Here is a 21671-nt window from a genome sequence, read left to right as displayed (position 1 = left end):
ACTTTTCAATGCGTTTAAAATAATGTTTCATTATTTATCATACTCCTTTATGATTTAGATCGTTCATTTGAGTTCTTTCATATTGCAGAGGTAATTAAGTAATTTTCATCTTCTTTACAAGCATCGCACGCGTTTTAATGGTATTCTAGTCCAATTAACAATTTATACATACTTTGTCCACATCAGCTACACTTCTTTGTTACATCATAATTGTTTTTCATAGAGAGAGAGAGAGAGAGAGAGAAAGAGAGAGCATAGACATCGTACTATCCACGCATACAGTTCCACCATGTTCGACTTCAGCGCCATTATTACTACGAGGATATCAAGGCAGTATGTAGAGGCATGCATATAACATAATACATTGCGGACCAGTCATTTTATTACTAACCGATAGCTAGTTATTTTTTTTTCGTACGTAAGAAATGTGAGATATCTCGTCAAGGAAGGGCTCCTAACGGTACAATGCAAAACAATAAAATATCTGTGTGATCCGTCCGTTAGGTTATACGTTACATACATTTGATATATTAATACCAAAGATTCGACTATTATTTACAATGAACAAACGAAATATTATAAATTGATTCAGAGTATGTAACAACTTGAAAATTACATGATCGAGGCAGATTATTGTAAAAATGTATCATTTAATTATAAACAACGAGAAAGTATTGTTAAATTAATCGATGCATTTAATTTTATAATTATTGAAATATATTGTGATTTCGTCCAATCTCATTTACCGCCATCTTGATTTGGAACGACGCAAGGTGGCGCTTATTTTGACTAGTTTTCATTTGAATAGTCTTGTTATGTGTCAATTGCGTTAACACGCCGACAATATAACCGGTGCAAGGTGGCTCGCGTTATTTCTAATATCCTTGAAATTTTATACTTTCGAGGATGCAAATTTTACGACAATTGGACGTGCACCCAAAGGTGCGCGAAGAGGCCGATATTCTCATTAGAACATTCAGCGGTGCTGTCGGTAATATACGTTTCTATTATAGGTTAGAACAAGACGTTTGTCAAATTGCTCCAGATTTTAACGTCATTTCGTAATATTTATTACTTAATTGTAAAACGTTCTTTTGTCTGAGCAATTCAACAGATTGCCTTTCCTTTATTATTGTGAACTAAAAAAAAGTGTTGAATGTTTAATTAACCTTAAAAGTTTTGTGTTTATCTTTATAAAGAACGATTAACCCATTATCAAACCCATATTTTTGTATACTTTTGGTTTATCTTTATGGTTTTACTGACATAATTTTCACACATAATAATCAAAGGAGAAAAAATATCGTATCTCTCGAAGGCCAATATACATACATACATACATATATATATATATATATATATATATATATATATATATATATATATTGTTTACATTTGATTATTATTGAATGAACATAATAGCGAGCAATCGAATTTCTTTCAAATAATCAAGTAATTGTGCGAGTAAAGTTGGAGATCAAATAAAATTTACATTTGTTTTCAGTGACTATCATTAGTACCATTATCATGGGAATATTATTTTTATCCGAAGTAAACTATTATCTTACGCCTACACTAAGTGAAGAATTATTCGTTGATACATCAAGAGGGTCCAAATTAAGAATTAATTTGGATATAATAGTTCCTGCAATATCATGCGATCGTGAGTATAAGATGTTTTACTTATGTATTATGTGGAACTTGTCCGAAAATGATACTAATAAAGCTGCGAATTCGTTCTAGTTCTATCGATTGATGCCATGGACACAACTGGTGAACAACATTTGCAAATAGAACATAATATATTTAAGCGGCGTCTGGATTTAAGTGGAAAACCTATAGAAGATCCACAAAAAGCAAGTATGTGTACAAGTGATTTGAATCAAAACATTTAATCAAAGCATTATTACCCTCTATGCCAGTTATTTAAAAATATTTTGACAATTTTCTAATTCGAACGAAGATCAGTCGTATATTATATATCGACTGAAAACAAGTGAGCCTATATTTTGTTAATGCACCGAGTACACGTACAATAAAATATAATCGTGACAAATTATATTAATTCTGAATGATATTTAGGTAAACAATGATGAATATAATTACAGTTACATTCCACGTTTTAATAGATCCTTTGACGTAGGTTCTTTTACTGGCCCTTTATTCTCTAAAGAACAATTAAAGCATATGTATCTCTACGTAGACAATATAGGAGCAATTCGTGATTTATGACGAGGAAGTTGTCATCATTGTAGGTTTTCAATGAGACATTGTTCTAGATAAGTAGATGATTAAAATAATCAATAATATTATAGCGTCTTATAATCTTACCACTAAAGAATTCTTAAAATAAGAATACAATATATTTCACACATTTATATATTTTATGTTCAATTAATATTATATAGAATGAGTAATCTAAGCATTATATTCTACCATAGATATTACAGACACAAAGGCTCTCAGTAAAACTACAGAGAAGGTAATTGAATAATTTTCTTTATTTATCAATATTATTGATGTTTTACCGTTTTATCGATCATACAACTCGTAAATAGTTAATTATTTTCCATTAAAGAAAATCGATATATTTTTCTATAGACAATAGGGAATATTACAGCTGAAACATGTGGAGATTGCTATGGAGCTGCCAATGAAGCATCAGGTATAAAGTAAGTTGCCTTGTAAATTTGTCAAGTTTTTCTTACAAAGAAGAACTTTCACGTATAATATTTTTAGATGTTGTAATACGTGCGAAGATGTCAAAGAAGCATATAGGCTTAGGCAATGGGCTCTTCCTGTCCCATCTACGATAAAACAATGTCAGAATGATAAGTCGGTAGAAAAGATGAAACATGCTTTTACACAAGGCTGTCAAATTTATGGTTATATGGAGGTAAATAGAGTGGGTGGAAGCTTTCATATTGCACCAGGTGATAGTTTCTCCGTTAATCATGTACATGGTATGTCAACGTGACTTTTTAATTTGCATTAAATTAAGCGTAATGTTATCAATTTAATTACGTAACCATTCAAGTCATTTATTAGGCCACAATATAAGAAATAAGAAATATTTCTTTACAGTACACGATGTGCAGCCCTATTCTTCGTCTCAATTCAACATGACCCACAAAATTCGCCATTTAAGTTTTGGATTAAATATACCAGGAAAAACAAACCCGATGGATGACACTCTTGTAATTGCAAGGGAAGGTATGCTTAATAAGTATTTTATTAAGAAATCAACAATATGCTTTGTATTATAATCTTATGTATGTTAAAGGTGCGCTCTGTTTATATGATTTTTCAAATACTAGCATCTTATGCCCATTCCAATAGCCATAAATACGCCAAATGTACCTCCACCTTGTACCATGCTTTTACCAAGATGGCCTATCAATTCTCTTCCTCTCAATCCATATCTAAATGCAAAACAAAGATCGATTAATTTGAACGACCCTTTTTTTGCTCAGTAAATTATATATATTCTTATATACCTGAATGCTGCAAATCCTGTTAGAATTGCACCAGAGGTCATACCTACGCAGAAACCCATAGTGAAACCCATTGTAATCCTATCCCAGCAAGAAACTTTCTGCTGCTGCACTGTACCTGGTATAACTGCCATTGCGATCTATTAGACATTAAATTAATACACATTGATATTGAATTTATTATTAACACTTTTTATTAGTCATCTTGTTAATGACTTTTTTTCTCATAGCTTCATTTTTATAAGAACTAGTTAACCACAAATGTACAATAAATTTTTACCTCTGGATGAAGAGACAAATTTTTCACGATTCTTTGATATTTAGCTCAGCAAATCGCTAACCGTACGTACCGTATAACCTCGTACTAAGTCACTCGGTAAAGCTTATTTCTTTAAATCTTTTCTCTTCTTTTCTTTCTTCCTTCCTTCCTTCCTTCCTTCCTTCCTTCCTTTTTCCTTTTTTTTGGTTAAAAGCGCTTAAAGAACCGGGGACTCAACTTGTATTACGATATTTGAGGCGCCATATTAGTTTTGCGAGATGAAAAATGAAAAAGCAGCGACATTGTTTCCGTTACTTCCGTCTCGATTGATATCGCTGTATCGATATTCGCATGGCGGGCTATTTGAATGAGAACAACCTACTAAAAGTTTAATTTCACTTAATTCATGGCAATTAATATATTACTTATATATATATATATATATTTACTTTTTTGCTTTCAGGAGCAATGATGTTTTACCATTATATAAAAATTGTACCGACTACCTATGTGCGTGCGGATGGTTCAACCCTTTTAACAAATCAATTTTCTGTAACGCGGCATTCCAAGCAGGTTTCTCTGTTTACCGGCGAATCAGGCATGCCTGGAATATTTTTCAGTTACGAATTAAGTCCTTTGATGGTCAAATATACGGAAAAGGCAAAGTCTTTTGGACATTTTGCGACCAACACCTGTGCCATTATCGGTGGCGTTTTCACGGTAGCAGGATTGATAGATTCGCTTTTGTATCATTCAGTACGAGCGATACAAAAGAAAATTGAACTAGGAAAATACAATTAGATTGGAAAATGTGTGAACAAAGACAATTTCGGAGTGCGCGCATCTTTCTATTGGAATTTTTCGATTTTTTATTCGCACAAAGACAATTCATATATATATATATATATATGATCTTCGATCCGTACGTTGTGACCACATGACAGAAGAATCTCGCAGGAAAAGTGAACTTCGTATGCAGCAAAGCTGATCAGTAATTACAACAATCTATGTATCATAGCATTTTATTACACGTTTTTGGACTGTTTAATCGTCAGCGACAAACAGCATGAATAATCGTCCAGACCAACTGCGATGTAAAATATTTGTGTATACCAAGTTTGTAAATATCAAGAAAAACAAATCAGATAAAAGAAATACAAAAATGTAATAAAAGGAAAATATGAAGGAGAAGGAGGAGGCGCTTATCGATAAAAATACTTTTTTTTTCTTTTTATTAAATATTAGTCGTAAGACACTTATATACTTTTTAGATATAATTCATAAGTATCGCTGGATGTTTTTGCTACATTTTGACAAAACTCGTCGTCCGTGCCACAAATCAAAGACTTGAGTGAAACATACAACGGTACAGTTGGATCGTATTGCGCTCTACCCAACTTTACCAAAAACATATGCCTCTGCTCCAGTCTGCGTTTTCTGCATAACAGGACGTATGCTTGAGACAAAATAAATTGATGAGATAATTTCATCTGATTATGCGCATAGTCGAACGTATCCGTTATATTTTTTCTACCTGAAAATATAAAAGATAGTTAGAATTTTCAGTTACGAATTAAATGACGGAATAGATAGTATTATTTTATTTAAAGATTGACATTCTTACATTTCATCCATAACCTGGGTTGCGTCATTAGTAAAATTTTGCTTTCGATCTTATTGAAACCCATTTCTTCTTTTATAGCAAATGTATTTTCCATTATATGACTCATCTTGTATGTTATTAATTTGGAATTTTTTACAGTCAATTCTCTTACTTCTTGTCCGGTCAGACGAAAATTGTCCTGAAAATATCCTAGCTTAGTATCTATACTCCTTGTGGAATAATTCAGCCATGTAGGATTTTTACAAAGAATGACTTTAATCATTTCTATGTCAAATTGATGAAATCTCAAATATCTTATTCTTGTATGTAGATCATTCATATCTTGTTTAAAGATATATGGATTTTTGGTAAGGAATTTGCCAAAGTAGTCACCGGGTATACCGCAATCGTGTAAGAACCTTATGTATGGGAATAGATCCCTTTCGAAGTCTTTAGATAAGAAAAATTCCATCAGATCTACGTTGGTCTCATGTTTATACAATTCTACGCCAAGCTTCATTAATCTTTGTATAGTATCTGAGGTATTTGCATATTTTGCTATATTATAACTGGGAAGTTGATATTGTCCAATGTCGGAGAGATCTTCGGTACACGTGTCCAAAGCTTTGGGTAACTTGATATTTTCATCGCAAATACCTAAATCTTCTACATCAAGTTTTATCTTTTGAATTGAGTTAGAAACGTTCGATTGAATTTCCTTTAGACTCTCTACAGGCCTAATCTCGTTCGTTAAGTTATTAGTATTTTCATTCAAATCTCGTTCCTCAAATTGTGATGTAATCATTAAAGGACGTGTATTGGGGCTAGTCGAATTATTTACATTTTCAACCTTTTTATCATAGTCCACAATGTTGTTAATACTTTGCGACAAAAAGCGTAAAGCATTAGTATTTATGTCATAAATTTGTTTCGCATTGCGAATGCAGGCATAACAACGTACAGACCACATTTTTATTGCGTTTTATAATTGTAAATTAAAACACATAAAATTTACATATGCATTTTGAACATTAATTTAATAGGTTTGAAGAGATCGCACTATCCTGTAAAATGATAATTAAACGCCACGTTTTGATAACATAACCATATCACGGACATGGATGTTTCTATTAAAAAAAAAACGGTGATAATGATCTTTCGACGTAAACCATTTTTACGATCGTCGTATAGAATAGTAATCGAACGACACATAGGATCATGTTATCGATTTTTCCTTTACTAACAAACTTTCATTTGATGTCATTATTCTCGTATTATCGTTTCGGCCATTTACTTGCCATGTACTGTAAATATATAGATAAAATTTGCGTGACTTTTATTTATCTATTAAGACGTTACGTTACTATACTAATATCACACACGATAGATATTCGTTTTATTTCTAATTTTTTTTTTTTTTTCTTTTCTTTTTCTTTAAATGATATAAATCGGTCGAACATTAATTTTTAATCAAAAGCGAACTCCAATGGAGGTTATTACTACGTTTGGTTAGGTTCTGCATTATCGACATTGTATAGGGCCATTTTCGGCCGTAGTTTTGTAAAACTTGAAAGATTAACTGCTAGATGTCGCTTCATCAATGCGAATTACCATTTCAAACTAGTTGCAATTCACTCTTTGTTTCTTCTAAATTTTCTTTTCTTTTAATTTATTAATATTCTTCAATCGTTAAATTTTTGCCCATTATGTCGTATTATCATAACCTGATACCGAGATGTATATGAAGAAAACTTAATGTAATTAATTAATCGGCATAAGAAGAAAATTATAATTCAATATAAAACTATGAATGTTGTTTGTTCATACATAAAAACATGAGGAGTCGAGTTAGTTTTCTCCGTGGGAATAATATATTTAATATTTATGATTTGTTTTTAAGTTGTACGTAACGAAGATATAATTCATCTCCGTAACCATTAAATGCATATGAAGAGAGAGGATTAAAACAATAAGAAATTATTTTAGTATATTTTCTTTTCCTTTTATTATTCGGTCCAGGAAGACATTCGAAGGCAAGAATATTACGGTCGTAAATAGGATAAACTCTTATGTACTCGTTTCTTTCGCGACTAACAGATCTTTCTTCCTTTTTAATCCGACATCAACTCTCTCTCTTTGGCAATGAACTTTCCTTGTATCCCGCTAGTGTATCCGCGACTACGATACCGGCAAGACTCTCTCTACGATAAGTTCTCTTACAAAGACAGAAGAATTGCAAATACCTAAGATTATTGTTAGGAAGATAAATTATAAAAAGATTAAAATATATATTCTACGAGAGGATGCTTTTGAGATGTGCCATCTTCATTGGTCTCGTGTCCGTCGTGGCCACAATTATTTATTTAACACCAATACCGGGTAAGTTTATTAAAAAAAAGATCGAGTGTTTAGTTTCTTTTTCTTCCTTTTATTTTTAAATTCCCCCCTTACCTTTTTCTCATGATTTTTCATTAAAAATATGCGCTAATTTGAAAAGTAATAAAGATGCAAACTTTGCGTATATGGCAAACTGGCGTTAGAAATTATCTACAATGGACCGAAGTGTTAAACTTCCTGTAGAATGTAGATAGAGTTAGTTAGAGCGATAAGTGATGCTCTTGAAAATCCTTTTATAAACCTTTTTATCGTCGTACGCGTAGAAGATATATAAAACTTTGTAATTTTATTCATATATCTCTTTTTCAAAGTTACTTTTATGAAATTAAAACAAAAAAACAATTTAATCCCAAAGAAAATAGACATGGCAGACGATACAGTTACTTACCTGGTATAGGTATTACGATAATTGTAATAAACATCAGGTGAATGACCTGGGAGCCTGCACTCTATTCATTCTGCAAGGAGCCTATCACTTGTGCTGTAACACGATCATGGTCAAGGATATAGAGTGCGTGAACGCTGGATGCCTTTTTTTTGTTTTTGTTTTTTTTTTCACTCGATTAAACCTTAATACGTATACGATCGAATAAAACTAGAGAGGAATTGAAATATTTTATGGTATTTCAAAAGAGCATAGTTATCCAATATAAATCGACTTGATTTCAAATCTAACTGTCGTCCGACTTCGATATATTAGAAATGTTTTCACCTATGAATATTTTTTATTTATAAATATAAGAAAATAGCGTGTTCCTTTCAATTTCATTATTAACAATAATAAATCGAATAATAATAAATGACGTTTATTAATAATAATAAATTATCGATTATTAGTTTCATACGAACTTTTTATTAGGATCTTTCAAATTACAATAACAATAAATTTCATTCTTAAAAGGTGATTTATGTATATATATATATATATATATAGATCGAAAGTAGTAACGTGAAAGCGTTGTATCTGCAAAAGTGAAAAATCCAAATTTCCTTTCGCTTTTAAGGAGAGTCAACGCGTCAACGCTTTCGTCTTGTCACCGAGACACCATTGTGATGAAATTTTACAAAGGATTAATGGCTCGCAAAAGACGACCGTCATCATTGTCGCTTTACTAGGACACCGGCGATTTCGAGTTTATCTTCTTGATTTTTCCTGATGATGCACTTTTGACAAATCTTGGGTAATTTCTTTTCCCATCTTTTATCAGAGAAATAATCGCGGGGATCAATCTTTTTTTATCGACATAGATATTTCTTTTTTCTCTCGAAATCAACGAAGCAACCGTACGTTGTACCCGATCAGTAAATTTATTACAAGCGGAAGAGAAGTTGAGAATAATCGAGAGTAACGAGAAAGTTTTATCGTTTCTATTATCCTTCGAAGATATCTTTGGTAAGGTAAGAAAAGTTCGAAGTGAAAGAACGAATAAAAGAACTAACAATGGGATGTTAAATTGAATCTTTTAGTCGTAAAAGAGAATTGCCACGGGTAGTCTAAACGCAAAAACGAAACATGTTACGATCATGTAAAAAACGCCTTTCTCGTGAAATTGTTCTTACGTTACGCCATCGGTATAGCCAGGAAATATATATAATATCGAATATAAGGAAACGTGTTTAATGCCGTTTTCGAAAATTATTTTTATATACTATACAGCGTTCTTGTCTCGAATTGTTGAAACTAGTTCAAGATATAATGCTTCATCAACATTTTTCTCGATCGATCTATTGAACAAATCATTCGAACATTGCGATATTGAGCGAGTCTGATAAGATAATCAACCATATGCATGATCAAAACTCAATGACAACATTCAATTTTACAGGAATGAGCTTGTTATCTCGTTGTTAATCACTATCCACGTGAACTATATAATTTGTGATGGTAAAATTATAGTGCTTTTCTCGATAGGATAACTCTTTGAATACGACACGTCTATAATTGCGTTAATATCGCTACGGTCTGTTAATCCGTGCTCTAAATATTCCTATATTCCTATTGGGGGAATATACCGGGCGATTCAATAATTATTATCACTTCAAATATATATAGTTATTTTTGATTTTATGGAAAAAATATTTACAAAGGACAAAGTTACACCATTTCTACGTCTGCCGATGGAAAGAATGTTGTCTCAAAGTCATTTTTCTTACGAGGATTCAAGATCATCGGTATTACTTTTATATGGAACCGATTTTTTTTTACACTTATTCAACACCTTGTGTCAATCTGAATAAAAAAAAAAAAAAAATACATTAGGACACAAAAATACTTAGTCCGCGAGATATATTGAAAAAATGTCTTCTTTTGCTTGCAATCAGAAAAAAATGTTAATGGAAACAGATGAATGGTTGAAGATGAACTACATATTCATACTTTTTCACAAGTGCACATGTATTATTGCTGATATGATATTTGAGGTGGTAATAGTTATTACACCACTCGGTATATATTTTTCGTTAGAGAGTTTTAATAATAACAACTTTCAATTCGTATGCCTTTTCCGGTGTTTCGAAATCTGCAAAGTGTCACGTGTGCGCATATATATATACACACACATATATATATATATATATATATATATATATATATATATATATATATATAGATATATAATGCCTTTTATCGAAAGGTGAAAACGAGATTTTTGTCGTACCTTATGGAAGGCATTCCTTTTGAAGTAGAAATTAATCCAAAGTCGCTTTTTTTTAAACAATGTTTCTATTTCTTTCTTTTTGTCGTTTTTTTTTCGTTAAACCAAAATCAAAATGAATGGTAAGTGTATTATAAAGATTTGTAACCAACTCTTTTTTTACGTTTATTTTGATTGATGGCAAATATAATCATCGAAATTCAAGCACTTCAGTAGAAAGCGTTACCGGTAAATAGCTAATTTCTAAATGTATGAGATTAACCCTATTCGACCCTTTCGTTATTATGTAAAAGCAAAATATTCTTCAAAGATTTTAAAGAACATTTTAAAGAAAGCGACGCTTTAAACAATTTATTTTTCTTTTATGCCTTTTTTTATATCCATTTTATCGAAGTAATATGATTTATCCCTTAGAATTGAAAATCCATTCGTCTTAATATTTGCTTTCGCTTTGAAAAATCATTCTCTTGGCAGTAAACATATTTTTGCTTTCATATTTCCTTATCTTTATCTTCCTCCCTTTGAGTAAATGTTTAGAACTCTAAACATCAAAGAAAGAAACTTTTTGTCAATTTCATTTTCACATACCTGCGATTCTTGACTTAATTTATTGGACGAAATTCTAGTGAAAGTGAAAAACTCAGTCGATCGAAAGTACAACGCAAAGGAGATTTAAGAAAGAGAAAGGTCACGATATGAAAGTGTAGTTGTGTTAAAAGCGAAGTGAAAAGAAATATAGTATATCTGAATGAGTATGCGAGTTTAAAGATGCGCGCGTGTGTGTGATCTGCGAGTTTGGCCGAGGGTGGGGGGAGAAAGAGACAACACGAAAAATATTCTCTCATTGGTCGACCGTAAATACGTATATGTATTCATACATATGTCTTCTCTACTGTTCATACATGCACGTGTATTCGCGGAGCCAAGAAATAGCTTCAGGGTAACTTTCACTGATCATTTCGCCATCTCTTCGGAGGCGACGCCTTCGAATTTCTTGCAGGTCAATTCGAACATCATGATTCTAGGCGAATAAGTGTTAAGTCAAATACGAAACCAGTTGTGTTTTTTTATCAAAGGATATTCGATAAGAGAAAAAGTAAAAATGAAAGGATGATCGGTGAGTTTTATAAAAGCAGGTATGCTGAGAGAGAGAGAGAGAGAGAGAGAGAGAGAGAGAGAGAAGAGGAAGGAGAGAAAGAGAGAGACAACACATGGAGAAGTGTTCGGTAAACGAAATTTGTGCGCGAATACCTCTTCAGTCGTTGACGGGAGAGCGCGAAGTTATCTACGACTTTGTCGTACTCGAAGTTAATTTATGTGATCGTCGACAGAGTGGTGCAGTGAAATATGAACATTTTTCATTTTTTTTCGTTTTTCTTTCCTTTACCAACCAACCGATTGAATTCTTTCTAATTCATTTTCTTATCCAACTGTTTTTTGATCCTTCGATGATATACATATATCATGCATGCCAAACGATATTTTCGTTCATTTTTTAATTTTCTTTTTTCCTTTTTCATCAGCTTTGGTGGCGGTATTCGCAAGTGATAATATTTCATAATAATTTTCTGAAATGCAAGATGGATGTTTGCCAAATAATATCTGATATTGTATATATTTTCAAATACTTGTAAAATGATTGAGACAAAGTAATCAAATATCAGAGGATGCATAAAATTTAATAAAGTAAAAATATTAAATACTAAATTAAAAAATATCGAAGGAATATATTTAATATTTAAAGCTCAAGTAATTCATAAAGTAAAAACGTAGGGTAAAAAATTAGTTGCATTATCAATTATACTTAATTTATTATGATTCATGTTGATTGAGAATTTTACGAATGAGATTTCTATAACGAGTTGGCGACAAAATGAAACGGTATAAGGTGAAACGTAAATGAAACGGAACAAAACGATATGATGGAGAGAGGATGAGAGAGAGAGTTAGGTAGAGTACGTTTCGATTTCTTTATGTATCTTCAGAGAGGCAGAAGAGAGAGGAGATAGAGCACGATATAGCGACAAGCCGTGCACGTAAATGTATGCGTTTGTTTTATTCACTTTCTCATTCATTTGTCTCTCTCTCTCTCTCTCTCTCTCTCTCTTTCCTTCTCCTATCCCATTCCTAATTTCTCTTCGACTCATTCTTTGTCTTTCGAGTTCTCTTTGTCCTTTCACCAATCCCAATGTTTACCTATCAATCAAGTTATACAAAAACGATACAAGGTCAGCTTTAATTATGGATGCGTTACTTCAGTTATCTCGATCGAATTGAAAAAAAATTTAATGAAAAATAGAATGAAACAATATGTTTATATAAATATGTTATTCTTGATATTTTTAATATAACTTATAATTATTCGATTCTCTCTCTCTCTCTCTCTCTCTCTCTCTCTCCTTTTATCTCTAAAATAACACGAGAAGTGGAAAGTTGAAGAATTTAATTAAACTAAATTAAATTAAATAAAGAAATTTCACTTTTATCGTCTGATAAACACAAAGTTTATTAAATTCATTAGTGTTATTATTTCTATTCAAATTCTGGAAGCTCAGATATAAATGATGATTTACGGAAGGAAAAATGAATCGTAATTTACTGTTGTACACGTTTTGTACGACGTGTTACGCCAAGGTCATTTAAATTTTTACATCATAGTATAATATCAAATAATTACGGTCAAGAACGAATAGAAGTATCATCTAAATTTTTTCCATTTCTTACCCCTGAGCGGTGCGTCCATTATTCATTCATTACTAGCACATGCACTCACCGTTATAGCTTTCTAGAGGATCATTTTGCTTCAATGTAATTTAGTGGATGATATAAACGTCTGGAAAGGAATTACGAAGAGCTTTGCTTGCTACGTTACTGACACGAGATCAGGTTTATGAAATCGATAAATAATATTAAGCTTCGTGGCTTTCTTTTATATTTCTTGTGCTTTCTGTAAGAGCTTCTTACGTGGCTAATTGAAATTAAAAATATCTAATTAAAAGTTCACCTATGATTTTATAATCAGATGTGTCTTCACCTGCTCGACGTCCCAATTTCGTCGTTTTCTACGTTAATCGATTTTTTTCGAAATATTCATTAGAAAGCAAATTTATTTATAATATATTAAAGAAGTATTACTTGATTCTCATATTATTCCAAAGTATATTAATTGTTTCGTTGATAACGTCATAAAAATTTGGATCAAACACGATGTTCGAAAACTTTGTACATTTTAATAATGAGAGTGATCGATTTATTTAAATGTTGTTACAAATTGGAAAGAGAAAAGTAAAGATCAATAAGTGAATTTAATCGATATAACGGCAAATTAACGTTACAAAAAGGAGATAGCCCGAACAAAGGCGTTTAATATAGAAATTAGTATAAACATTAAAATGTCGTCACCAGTTGTTATCGTTGCGTAACAAATATAAGATAAAAAATTAGGTAGACGATGTATATTACTAAGGAAGCGAGCAGAACGGTGTCACCGAGCACCTATGTGCTAAGGTGCTTCGTGGTAGTGACGATGATCGCTGCTGCTGCAACATTTCTACATTTAAATAATTATAAGCCCAGTAAGTTCGAACCTCTCTCGTTCATTGTCATTTCAGAAAACAGCAAGACCATTCATCGATTTATAGCCATTGACACTTTCTACGAACAACTTTCCTGTTCCTTCAATGATTTCTTTTTTAGAAAGTTATGATTTTTAATTATTAACCGTGAATTTTTTATTTATTTATCTTTTTTCAGAACAAACTTTCCTATCCTGTGACAGACCATGTCATCATTTAGATTGGCCAATGATTTGTCGGGTGAAACTTACGTTGGAAGTGTTCCAATCGCTCAGCAAGTAAGATGTAATCCCTTTCTCTCTTTTTCTCCTACATTATGAGAAATTTTCTTTTCTAATCCGATGAACTTGAAAGACAAGAAAGGCTTATATGTGATCTTCGTCGTGTCTTTGTATAAATATGACATTGATTTTTTATTTTATTTTGAATTCCTCTAATAATATAATATTAATATTAATTGCTATTTGCTAGAGTAGAAACTATTTTATCACATATATTCTTCTTTATTTATACTGATCGCGAGAAAAATGATATCCGTTCGTTGTCATACGTTGGACTAACAATAATCTTGACTAACTATATCTTGACTGACTGACATTATCGAATTAGACAAACCATAGCCCCGCTTTTTTTTCTCTTCTATTTCTTTCATTCGATTAGTCATACGGTTATCTCACGTGCGGATGTACGTGTATATATATATATATATATATATATATATATATATATATATATATTTATTTTAGTCATAATTAACCGTGATTTGTCTAAATGTCGTAATGGATGCTATGAAATTTTCTCTAGTATAACGGGTAGTGCAACGCGGAAGAACTTGGATCAACCGCAAAATATTTAATCGAAAATCCACTAATGAAGGTTTTTTCTTTACGTATTAAATCAGACAAATCAGAGATATAAAGCAAAATTCTATCAAAAGAGAATTCTTTTCGTATGCATTAAATTTTGATTGTGTAATTAACAAAGTGTTCACCTTCTATTCGTTATTATTACTCTCGTCTGAAAACAAAAATAAAAAAAGGAAGAAATTTATTGAATTTCTAGAGCATGTGGAAATTGCTTATCGAACGAGACCGCTTGTCTGGCTAATAATTGTGTATCAGCGGATGGACAAAGGCGGGCTATTATGACGGCGAATCGACAAATGCCAGGACCCAGTATACAGGTAAAATTATGATTATAAGTTATTTAAATAAGGATTATTATTATTATCATTATCATCATCATCATCATTATTATTATTATTATTAATGTTATTGTTGTTGTACATTTGACATAAGTCTGATCATTTTTACGCTCATTTTTGAAGAAACAGCGAATTACTTTAATGCAGCATATTTCTTATGGATTTTCATTTTGGCAATTTACTTCATAATTCAGATTTTGTGTTTATTTATCAATTAATTATGTGTAACCGATAGAATACGCTTCTTAATTGACATCTCATATCTGCTTTAAACGATCGAGATTTTCAAGCTGAGCGTACTTAGTAAATTAATATGTATTATACTTGTTATAAGCACATTACGTAATTAGATTAATTATTCGTTAGAAATTAAATTACATTATAGGTGTCGAAATTGATTGGCTATCGATTAGAGGCAGTATTCAGTGTTGCTTTTAAATGTCACAAGTTCTTCCCCTTTTTATATGCATTCGGTCGATCCATCGAATCACTTTTTATCTGTTATAGAAACTACACGATAAAAATAAACTATATAAGATGTGACTTTACGCTTGACAAAGTTCCATCAATATTGACTACGTAGTTTGCCGTTTCTATCGTGATTCTTCAATACACCCACTTCATTCATTTGTTCATTTATTTATTTACTTATTTATTTTTTTTTTATTTTCCTCACAGAAAATAATTCATTTCCCATAGAATAATAATATGATATAAGAAATAAGGGGATTCTCATTCTTCTTCTTGATTATTAGTAATTTGATAAATGTCAATTATAATAAGGAATTCGTCATTGCAGGTTTGCGAGAACGATATCTTAGTAGTGGACGTAGTTAACAAACTTCCAGGTAAAGCGGCCTCGATACATTGGCGTGGTCAATCCCAAATTGAAACACCCTGTATGGATGGTACGCCGTTGGTAACGCAGTGTCCAATACCAAGCTATACCACTTTTCAATACAAGTTCCGAGCGTCAGCTGCTGGCACACATCTATGGCATGCACATGCAGGTTCTTATCTTTCTATAGCCATATAGATTTATAGATCAATTTATTTATATAAAAAAGGCTTTAACTGGTTCGGTTGTAAGACACTTGTATACTTTCTTTCGGATCATACGATCGTATAATAATTTTTATCTTTCTCGTTATTTCTACTTAACAAAAAAAAAGTTTAAATAACTCGAATTGTTATTTATGTAGTGATCAATTTGAAAAGCATAATTGCCGATTTCACCGGACATGGTCAAAATCGAGACGTTTCCTTGAGACATTTTAATTGCGTAAAAGATAAATTCGCAAATTTTTTTTCTTCTTTTATCCCGTTTTCTCTACCAGGTGCCGACATAACGAATGGCGTTTTTGGATCGTTGATAGTCCGACAAGCAGACATTCGCGATCCTCAACGTGCTTTTTATGATGTCGATGACCCGAACCACGTGATACTAGTTACGCACTGGCAGCATTCTCCGGAAATGTCACTCGATCATGGTCATACAAAGCCAACGATACTTCTCGTCAATGGTAAAGGACGGCAGATGAATGGACCAAAAGTTCCTTACACGACGTTTACAGTCGTTCCCGGACGACGTCATCGTTTTCGAGCTGCCAATGCTGGCGGCGCTGGATCTTGTCCCATTACAATTTCTATTGATAATCATTCTCTTTACTTGATAACTTTGGATGGTCAACCTATCGAACCTCGATACGTTACATCGATTACTTTAGCAAAAGGTTCGTCGAAATGCAAATAACGAAACGATCGATTTATTCGATTTAATCCTTTCAATATTCATTTTGATCTCTTTATTGATTTGAATTTTTATGATTGAAAAGTTGTCCTAATAACGTCAAAAGATTATATTTACTGAGGAATTTGTTTATTGCTGGAATTAACGTCATCAGCAGTGGTGCTTTTTGCTTGATATTCTATCGTTATTTACGGGAATATATTATGTCTGAAGATAGCCATCGTTCTTGATCGATAATGTTTCTTTGCGAACGTCATTCGTCAGAATGAAATATCCCTAAGTACCTAGTGGCTGGTAACATATTTGTTTGTACGCGCAACATTTTAATACTTTACAGACAATATTTGATAATGTACTCGAAGTTTACACCAACAATCTCCATCGGTATGATGAATTAGAGTATTCTGATATACAATTAAATTTTAATTTAATTTCATGTCCAATCACCATTCGGTCTTGTTCCTTTAATCGAAAAAAATAAAAAGTCGCTGTAAGATTTAACCGAGAGAGAAGGCCCAAGGCAAGGGCAAAGGTTTAGTGCATGCACGACCGAGTTATCTCTCGCGAGAAGACTTTTTAACAAACTTTTTTATTGGCAGATCGTCTTCTCCTGTAACACTATCAATGATTTATAAAGTGTTGCCGGGCGCGATATTCCAATAGCCTTTCGCTAAGTATATTCGCCAATGCTTTTAATTGGCTTTAAATTTCTTAGTGGATTATAAAACGATAAAGACATTTTAATTAAAAAGTATTGCATTATTTTTACCTTATGAGTTTCTTTGACAGGCGAGAGAGCGGATTTCATATTAAAAGCGAGCAAAAAGATCTCCTCTTATTGGATGAACGTAAATACGCCAAAAAAATGCGGAACAAGTCCTGTTTATGGTGCTGCCATTGTAAAATACAAAGGGAGTCCTGTGGATCGTTTACAAAGTATTCATTCGGACGACATTACGGTCGATCAAAGCGAAGATCAGGAAATGGAGACGAATCGAATCGCGATGACGACCGTTTACGATGACACATGCAACAATCCTGAGAATCTTTGTATCAACGAAGTTCGAGGAATGCGTAAAATGCCGAAATCTCTTACTACCAAAACCGATTTGACCATTTACCTACCGATTAATAACGTGATGCAGTCAACCGATTCAGTAGGTTAGTTCAAATAATTCAAATTTATTTATCTCGTGGAAATTTCAGAGAAGAAGGAAAACATTATAACTTATTTTTGTTATAATATCATTAAATGAATTGAAATGAAAAGGAAAAACAATACGCTTCAACGACAACAAAGCTAAGATCTATGTAATTTGTTATCTTTTTAGAAGATGCCGGCGTTGATATAAAATCCTTAAATGTGAACAATGTTACTTTCACTTATCCTTCGTCACCGTTATTGACGCAAAGCGGTGACATACCGAAAGGCTTGCTGTGCACGGGAAAGGACGAAGACGATCATAATGAGAACAACGAAACTGCGTCTTCCTCGCGAAATTGTCACAATGGTAATGGAGACGCCAACGAAACGTGCGAATGCGTTCATATACGTTATATTCCTCTCGGAGCGACTATGGAAGTAATTCTCTTGGATCAAGGTAACTTATTTGCTCGGTAATTTCGATTATATATATATATATATATATATATAATTATGATGAATAAATATTTCATTATTGCTGTTGCGTTTAAAGCTACAGCAATTTTGTACAATTGTTGAGGAGTAGCTGAAATCGTTCGAGCGAGCTAACTGAGAACGATTCGAAATTAATTTTCTAAAGGAATAAATAGAATATCGAAAGTTTTACGTAATTAAAAATTTAATAAAGAAAGACATATCGTGTTTTCTCTTTACGTTAATTATCAGAGAACCAACCATTCGAGTATTTTCTTTTCTTCGTATTCAAATATTTGTCTTGAGATAGTTGAGTGAAATTCACAAAAGATTTCACGAGGGAAATCGTTACGTCATTTTCCGTAACCTATAAGCAAACGTGGAAAGTGAAAATTCGTGCCTAGCAAGGTTTCTTTCCTGTATCATCTTAAACGACGAGTTTTAAGTAGGTCATTGTCTAAGGCTTCGCTTCACGTTGGAGTAAGTAAACAAAATAGAAACAGAGTAGTTTCGTTAATTAGAAATTATCACCTTCGCTTGTAATCTGAGAATAGTTGTCAAAAATAGAAGGAAAGTTTTTCGAAATTCATTATACTCGTGTGTCATACTTTGATATTACATTTAACGAAAATATCACAATGTCGATGTAGAATTATAATACGAATAATAATGTGAGAATTTTTAATTAGGATATATAATAACAATTATAAGTTTTTCATTTGTCTTCGTTGTTTCGCTCGTACCTATTTCTAATCCTATTCTTTTGCAAAAGTTCGTATAATTTTTAATGATCGATAGAGAACCCGAGGAAAAGAGAGAGAAAGGGAGATAGGATATCTTGCACTTGTAATAGGTTGCATTGGTCCTTGACATCAGACTTTTTTATTACACTTTTCTACGAAAGCTTAAAATATTGATCCTTCACTCTGTCCTTCCTACTTGTTTTTCCTCACAATTTCATGAGTTGTTCTGTCAATCCATATCTTTCCGACAAGATAAATCTCATGTAGACATAAAACCTACTCTGCCATTTGTAAATTGTGAGGGACAGACGTATTCTCCATCTAGTCGCACTAATTGGGAATCGTGACGTGATTCCGCTCGGGCGCAGCTACAATTCTTCTGTTATTCCTCTTCGAATGCATCATATGCGCGCGATATCATGCATTCACATTGTACGGCATAAATCGATTGTCCACCGCTTGCCAAAGATCGAACATATTTTTGCTCCTTCAAACGAAACGGACAAAAATAGTTTCTTTCCAAATTATTTTCCTTATTTGGTCCTAGATTTCAACAATTTTGAATTTCTTCCTAGACACAGCGGCTTGCCAAGAACCGCAATCCCTCGTCAGTAACGTGGTTAATAAGCCGACATAATAGTCCGATCCATTGCGTCATCTGACCATGGTGAAACAGCTCACCTTGCACGCCTGCAGTAGTTATCGGGTTTTCCGAAGCTTTACTATCTTGCCGCGTGTGGTGATAAAGAGAGAGAGAGAGAGGGGGGGCTGGGGGGAGGCCAGAGAGACAGAGATAGGTGATTTTAGTGACGTGCGTCACTTATCCGACGAGGAAGAGCAGTCATGGGATGGGCAGAAGAGTATAAGTCAAATTTTGTTCAAGACAAAATGAATTAACGCTAATATACTCTACATATGCTGTCCTTTGCTTTGTCGTTTTAATCGTACAAATCAATCCTACTTCTTTCCACGCTATTTTACCTGAGATTCTGATAAAAATTTTGCTCGAAATAATATGTCGTAATTTGTAAAAAGATAAGAATATCTCTATATTGATTATGATGTATATTTTGTATCGTTCAATGGGGACGAGGCGTATGTTATCAATGTCCATAATATAAGGCGGTACATGTTTCATTGTAAATATTATAAGTGCTTTTCCACGAAGCTAATAATTCTGTCTTAATCTATTATTTTGCCCGTCTAATAGAAAAATGTCAACCTACAATGTGTCGTTTCTTTTATAGAGTTTTTATTTGTTATCGTTTCAAAGGAAATTACAACTTTTAACAATTAAGAAGCATTTTTAAATAATTTTGAAAAAAAGTTTAATCATAATCTTATCATCTTTCTTTAGCTGGAATGAACGATCTTGTTTACCACCTACACGGATACAACTTTTACGTTGTCGGAGTTCAAAAATTTGGTAAAAGCATGTCTCTGGATGATGTTAAGCATCTTGACAAGAAGGAATTACTTTTCTTCCGTAATTTGGATTGTGCACCGTTGAAAGACACAATAACAGTGCCAAAATTTGGCGCTGTCGCTCTCAGATTTAAAGCTAATAATCCTGGTAATATTCAAAAGCTTACGATATATAATCATTTAAGATCGATTCAGTTGAGTCTCGGTTCAACCTCTCGGTTCTATCATTTCAATCACAGCTTAGTCATTTACATTGGCACATATCAATTCAATACGGTTACATTGCCAGTCATATTATACGAATCCTACTCATAGGAGACGTAGAGAGAGAGAGAGAGAGAGAGAGAGAGAGAGAGAGAGAGAGAGAGAGAGAGAGAAGGTGGGATCTCCATTGTTCGCAGACAATTCATAGACGAAAAATAGTTTTGAAAAAACTATTAATCGTTGCCGGCCGATCACGGACGATACCGGACATAGAGAAAATAGGACGGATCGGTGACCGAACTGAGACTAAATCGAAATGCGTACAAACGTGTACATTTAAATTACATACAATAATATTGAAAACACATTTTGAATTTGATTGAAACGGAGATTGAAGCGAAATGCGTGAATCGAGCTTTATGCATTTAAACTATTCGATTATTAATATCCATTCACGATAATAATCTCTGGTCGTATTCATACTCAATATTAATATTGAATACCGTCGAATTTAGGATATTGGATGCTGCGAGACGAACACGCTGTCGATTGGACCCGTGGCCTCGATGTTATCCTACAAGTTGGTCAACCTAATGAGATGATAGCAGCGCCACAAGATTTCCCAAAATGTGGCTCCTTCGTCGGACCCGACTACTTTCTGATATAGACCAGTTTCATTAATAAACGATTTGTAAATAATTGTATATAATGTAAAATTAAATGTTCGCTGCTGGGATAATATTAT

At 32.7% G+C, this 21671-nt stretch overlaps 4 protein-coding genes across 15 annotated transcripts; 2 read left to right on the top strand and 2 right to left on the bottom strand.

The window, feature by feature from the left end:
- Nucleotides 1-227: 227 nt before the first annotated feature.
- LOC124422657 (endoplasmic reticulum-Golgi intermediate compartment protein 3) lies at nt 228-4970 on the top strand. Of its 3 annotated transcripts, none has more exons than XM_046959438.1 (8): nt 228-333; nt 1505-1663; nt 1744-1860; nt 2442-2482; nt 2602-2672; nt 2740-2963; nt 3085-3213; nt 4217-4970. In XM_046959438.1, coding segments are annotated over exons 1-8 (1080 nt in total). In that variant the 5' UTR covers nt 228-332; the 3' UTR covers nt 4555-4970. The 3 variants fall into 3 exon arrangements, with proteins under 3 accessions (XP_046815394.1, XP_046815393.1, XP_046815395.1); XM_046959437.1 differs by lacking the exon at nt 228-333 and adding an exon at nt 823-991; XM_046959439.1 differs by lacking the exon at nt 228-333 and adding an exon at nt 823-1013.
- Nucleotides 3215-4042, bottom strand: LOC124422661 (reactive oxygen species modulator 1). Of its 2 annotated transcripts, none has more exons than XM_046959447.1 (3): nt 3775-4042; nt 3498-3634; nt 3215-3422 (listed from the first exon to the last, which is right to left on the bottom strand). In XM_046959447.1, the coding sequence occupies exons 2-3, from the start codon at nt 3626-3628 to the stop codon at nt 3314-3316; spliced, it is 240 nt and encodes a 79-aa protein (XP_046815403.1). In that variant the 5' UTR covers nt 3629-3634; nt 3775-4042; the 3' UTR covers nt 3215-3313. The 2 variants fall into 2 exon arrangements, with proteins under 2 accessions (XP_046815403.1, XP_046815402.1); XM_046959446.1 differs by having other exon boundaries at nt 3845-4040.
- Nucleotides 4969-6879, bottom strand: LOC124422656 (transcription termination factor 3, mitochondrial). Its single transcript, XM_046959436.1, has 2 exons — nt 5378-6879; nt 4969-5287 (listed from the first exon to the last, which is right to left on the bottom strand). The coding sequence occupies exons 1-2, from the start codon at nt 6324-6326 to the stop codon at nt 5010-5012; spliced, it is 1227 nt and encodes a 408-aa protein (XP_046815392.1). The 5' UTR covers nt 6327-6879; the 3' UTR covers nt 4969-5009.
- A 633-nt stretch (nt 6880-7512) lies between these two features.
- LOC124422653 (laccase-2-like) lies at nt 7513-21667 on the top strand. 9 transcript variants are annotated; one of them, XM_046959420.1, is made up of 11 exons: nt 12616-12635; nt 13197-13293; nt 13430-13982; nt 14161-14260; nt 15045-15165; nt 15986-16196; nt 16524-16919; nt 17726-18097; nt 18268-18537; nt 20655-20870; nt 21442-21667. In XM_046959420.1, the coding sequence occupies exons 3-11, from the start codon at nt 13859-13861 to the stop codon at nt 21591-21593; spliced, it is 1962 nt and encodes a 653-aa protein (XP_046815376.1). In that variant the 5' UTR covers nt 12616-12635; nt 13197-13293; nt 13430-13858; the 3' UTR covers nt 21594-21667. The 9 variants fall into 9 exon arrangements, with proteins under 9 accessions (XP_046815382.1, XP_046815381.1, XP_046815380.1 ...); XM_046959424.1 differs by lacking the exons at nt 12616-12635; nt 13197-13293 and adding an exon at nt 11639-11742; XM_046959423.1 differs by lacking the exons at nt 12616-12635; nt 13197-13293 and adding an exon at nt 11657-12357.
- The last annotated feature ends 4 nt before the right edge of the window (nt 21668-21671 follow it).

Source organism: Vespa crabro, chromosome 3, assembly GCF_910589235.1.
Source record: "Vespa crabro chromosome 3, iyVesCrab1.2, whole genome shotgun sequence".
NCBI lineage: Eukaryota > Metazoa > Arthropoda > Insecta > Hymenoptera > Vespidae > Vespa > Vespa crabro.
This window is presented reverse-complemented; position numbering and strand designations above follow the sequence as displayed.